General features: G+C 61.8%; 1 protein-coding gene across 1 annotated transcript in view; it reads right to left on the bottom strand.

Annotated features, from left to right (window-relative positions):
- Positions 1-2,910: 2,910 nt before the first annotated feature.
- The window catches only part of NKX3-2 (NK3 homeobox 2), a 14,612-nt gene continuing 14,064 nt past the window's right edge, over positions 2,911-3,458 (bottom strand). The window contains exon 2 of the mRNA XM_006016784.2: positions 2,911-3,452. Coding sequence (XP_006016846.1) covers positions 2,997-3,452 — 456 coding nt within the window. The 3' untranslated portion in view covers positions 2,911-2,996. The remainder of the gene's footprint in view (positions 3,453-3,458) is intronic.

The following is a 3,458-nucleotide window of genomic DNA, read 5'->3' as shown; positions in this document are numbered from 1 at the left end:
GTCCTTATCGTGGTTCCTGCGGAGCCCCTGGGAAGCCGGGCAGGTGCCAGTGCGCTGGGTGGGGGGCAGAAGGCCAGTGCCCAGGTCGCCGGGTCAGTGTGAAGGCCAAACAGGACAGGCGGCCTCCGGGGGTTAAGGCAGAATATTTTAATTGAGTGTTTTTTAGTTTGGTGGAAGCACAGCTGACACCCCTCCCCCCCCCGTCCTCTTCTCATGAGGGTGTGCGAACAACACGTAGGAACACCAGCAGATCCTGCATTGCCAAAAGCCTCCTTACTCAGATGTCTAAGCCCCACACTCGGAGACATCCAAGGCCGTTAGATTACACAGACATCGAGGGGTGTTTTTTAGTTGCGGTTTATTTTATTGGCTGTTTTTATAGGCGTTATTTGTTAATGATTGGATAGCGATTTAATCAGACAAGAAAGGTTTGGTGGATTCGGTTGAAACACGGCAGCGGGGCACAGCGCCAGGATGAGTTTTCTCCTGCTTTAATCGCGGGAGTGCTGGTGGCCAGCGTGCATGTTTTGGGGTGAATGATTTTTAGAGTCAAAACTTGTATCAGGTAACCCGTGGAAATCCAGAATAAGCCCTCGGCTTTCAGGGGTCAGCCCGGATTTGCGGAAACTTTGCCGTTTGAGTGAAGACCAAAGCCCATGCATTTGTGCATGTAAAACACAACAACCCGCCTGGTTCTTTTTCTCCCGGGAATCAGCACTTTCGTTTTCCTCCGCGGTGCAACTTTTAAACGCCGTCTCCCAGCCCTCAACGGGGTCAAGCCGTTGTGTCTGCCCTCCGAGCCTGGGCAGGGACAGAAACGCAGAGGCGCCTCGCTGGAGGCCGGAGCGTGTCCCCACACCCGCCCCCGCGGATCCGGAGCCCCCGTCCCTTCCCCCGCGCTTGACACCAGACTGGAGCTCGGCGCGCATCGAGCAAACCTTTAAGCACACGCTGGGACTCACTCAAGGGGCAGCTTCAAAACGCCCCTGCTCCCCGCATCCGGATCTGCGGCCCCGCTGCAAAACCAATCGCGCGGCTGCGGGCCCTTCCAAGTCTTCGCCGAAGAGAATCGGGGCCAGAGGTAGATAGCTGCGGTGCATTTGCAGGCGGCGGCCTTGTCCGCAGCTGGGCGCGGGGGGAGAGCGTGGATGACAGCTAAGCATGAGCAGGGGCTCCCGAGGGAGAAATCCCCGCGCCTTCAACGGTGAAAAGCAGTACGCGGCGCTACCTGGGGTCCCGGGGACGGGTCCGGCAGCCTGAAGCTCCCGTGAACGTGTCCCGGGGGTTCAGGCGCCTCGGGCTCGGGACCGCTGCGGAGAAGGGGGGCTCGGCTGCGCGCTGCCCCGGGGGAGGTGGGGAGGAGGAGGCCGCACCTTCCCGGGGACCAGCAGGCAAGAGAGCCTGGATCCTCACAGCCAAGGCGCGATCAGCGAAGTGTTTCTGAGAGGCCGGGCGAGGCGAGCCCCAGGGCGGCCCCGAGACAGCTCGGCGGAGGGGGGGATTTGCCCCGAGACAATCGTGCGCGAGTGCAGGGCTCGGCGCGGGCGGAGAGCTGCAGCCCCGGCAGGATTGCAGCGCCCAGCAGCCCTGGGCTTCCAGCGCAGGCCCCGCAAGGGGCAGCTCCGAGGAAGACTCCAGGGTCCACTTCAGAAGAAACAACCCTGCGGATCCGGGAGCAAGGAAGCTTTTCTTTGCATCCCGCCCACGACAGACAAGCCCTGGTTCAAACCAAGCCGCCCCGGGCCGTGCAAAATGCGCCGCTGCTCGGCCCTGAGCCTCGCCGGCTGGTATCCGACTGCGGCTGGCCCCGGCAAGGAGCCTCCGGCGGCGGAAGAAGAAGGGCCTGCTGCAGGGCCTGGCCACGCCGCCGGCCCCTGGCCCTCTAACCCGGGCCGCGGCCCTGGCCTGGCTTCAGAGACACATCCACAGCGAGAGCAGGGATCCCGTCCAGGCCGCGAGGCCCAGGAAGGCAGGACACGAGCGTCCCGAGCCGGGGAACGGGCCCCGCCGCAAGGAGCCGCCGAGCTCAGGAAGGACGCAGCGGACAGAGGGACGTGTTCAACTAAACATTTATAAATTAAAAAAAGAAAGGTACAGCGGGTAGCGTACAGACATTCACAATTCATCTGCAGTAAATAACCGGGTCGAGTGCACAGTGCCATCGAGAGAGAGAGAGAGAGAGAGAGAGAGAGAGAGAGAGAGAGGAAAGCCACGAGTTACCTAGAAAGAAAGAGCCTCTTGTGACACGACTGAGCTGGGACACCAACACAGCCCGCGAGGAGAGGTTTGCTGAGGAAAAGGCACTGAATGGTACTAAAAAACCCCAAAAACAAAAAAACTCCCCGTGACATCGATTTTGTTTTTTGTTTTGTTTTGTTTTTTAGAAAAAGCCTGACTAGAAATATTCACATTGAATAGAAAAACAACGACTTTAATACAACTGGAAAGTGCAAAAAGTTCTTCCCTCCCCCCCCCCCGCCTCTCCAAACAAGGACAGATCTGCGGAGGGGGGAAAAAAACACGTCTGGCTTTTCGGTCTGGGGTCGAGGTGTCGGCCCCCCGCGCCCCTCGGCCGCACGGAGCGGGGCCCCGCGGGGCCGGGAGCCGCCAAGAAGCCGGCCGTACATTCAGCACCATACAAGGCTCGCGACGAGGCGGAAGAGGAGCAGGGAAGAAAATGTCAGCTCCCAGCCGCGGCGGGAGTCCGTGCTCGGCCCTGCCCGCCCGGGGCTCCGGCACTCCGCCCCCGCAGCCGCTGCCACCGCCACGCGAGTCGGGAACTCGCCGGTCCACGCATCGTCTGGGCAACACGGATGCCGCGGGCGGCATGGCCAGTCCTCGGCTTGGGGGAGGGAGGCGGCTTGCAAACTCGGCAGGAGGGCGCGGGAGAAGGGAGACAAACAACCCGCCCCAATAATAATAATAATAATAATAAAAATAGTCGTAATAAAATAATCATAATAAATACTGTCCGAGGCGCATAGTCCGAGAGCGGGTCACTGGGTGCCGGCCGCGGCCGCGCAGGTGGAGAGCGCCCAGCCGGGCAGGCAGTAGTAGGGGTAGTAGTAGGAGGGCTGCAGCGAGAGCAGCGAGGGCGGCCGCAGCACCTCCCCCGGGTGATACTGTCTCTGATCGTCCCGCACCAGCACCTTCACCGCCACTTTCTTGGCGGCGGGGGCCGAGGCCAGCAGGTCCGCGGCCATCTGGCGCCGCTTGGTCTTGTAGCGCCGGTTCTGGAACCAGATCTTCACCTGCGTCTCGGTGAGCTTGAGCGAGGCGGCCAGGTCGGCCCGCTCCGGACCCGAGAGGTAGCGCTGGTGGTTGAAGCGCCGCTCCAGCTCGAAGACCTGCGCGTGGGAGAAGGCGGCGCGGGAGCGCTTCTTCCGCGGCTTGGGGGCCGCCGCCTCCTCCTCCCCGGCCGACAGCAGATTCTCGCCCTTGCCGCCGCCGGCCTCCCC

This window comes from Alligator sinensis, unplaced genomic scaffold (assembly GCF_000455745.1).
Source record: "Alligator sinensis unplaced genomic scaffold, ASM45574v1 scaffold104_1, whole genome shotgun sequence".
NCBI lineage: Eukaryota > Metazoa > Chordata > Crocodylia > Alligatoridae > Alligator > Alligator sinensis.
The sequence above is the reverse complement of the archived record's forward strand: the minus strand, read 5'-3'. Positions and strand labels throughout refer to the sequence as shown.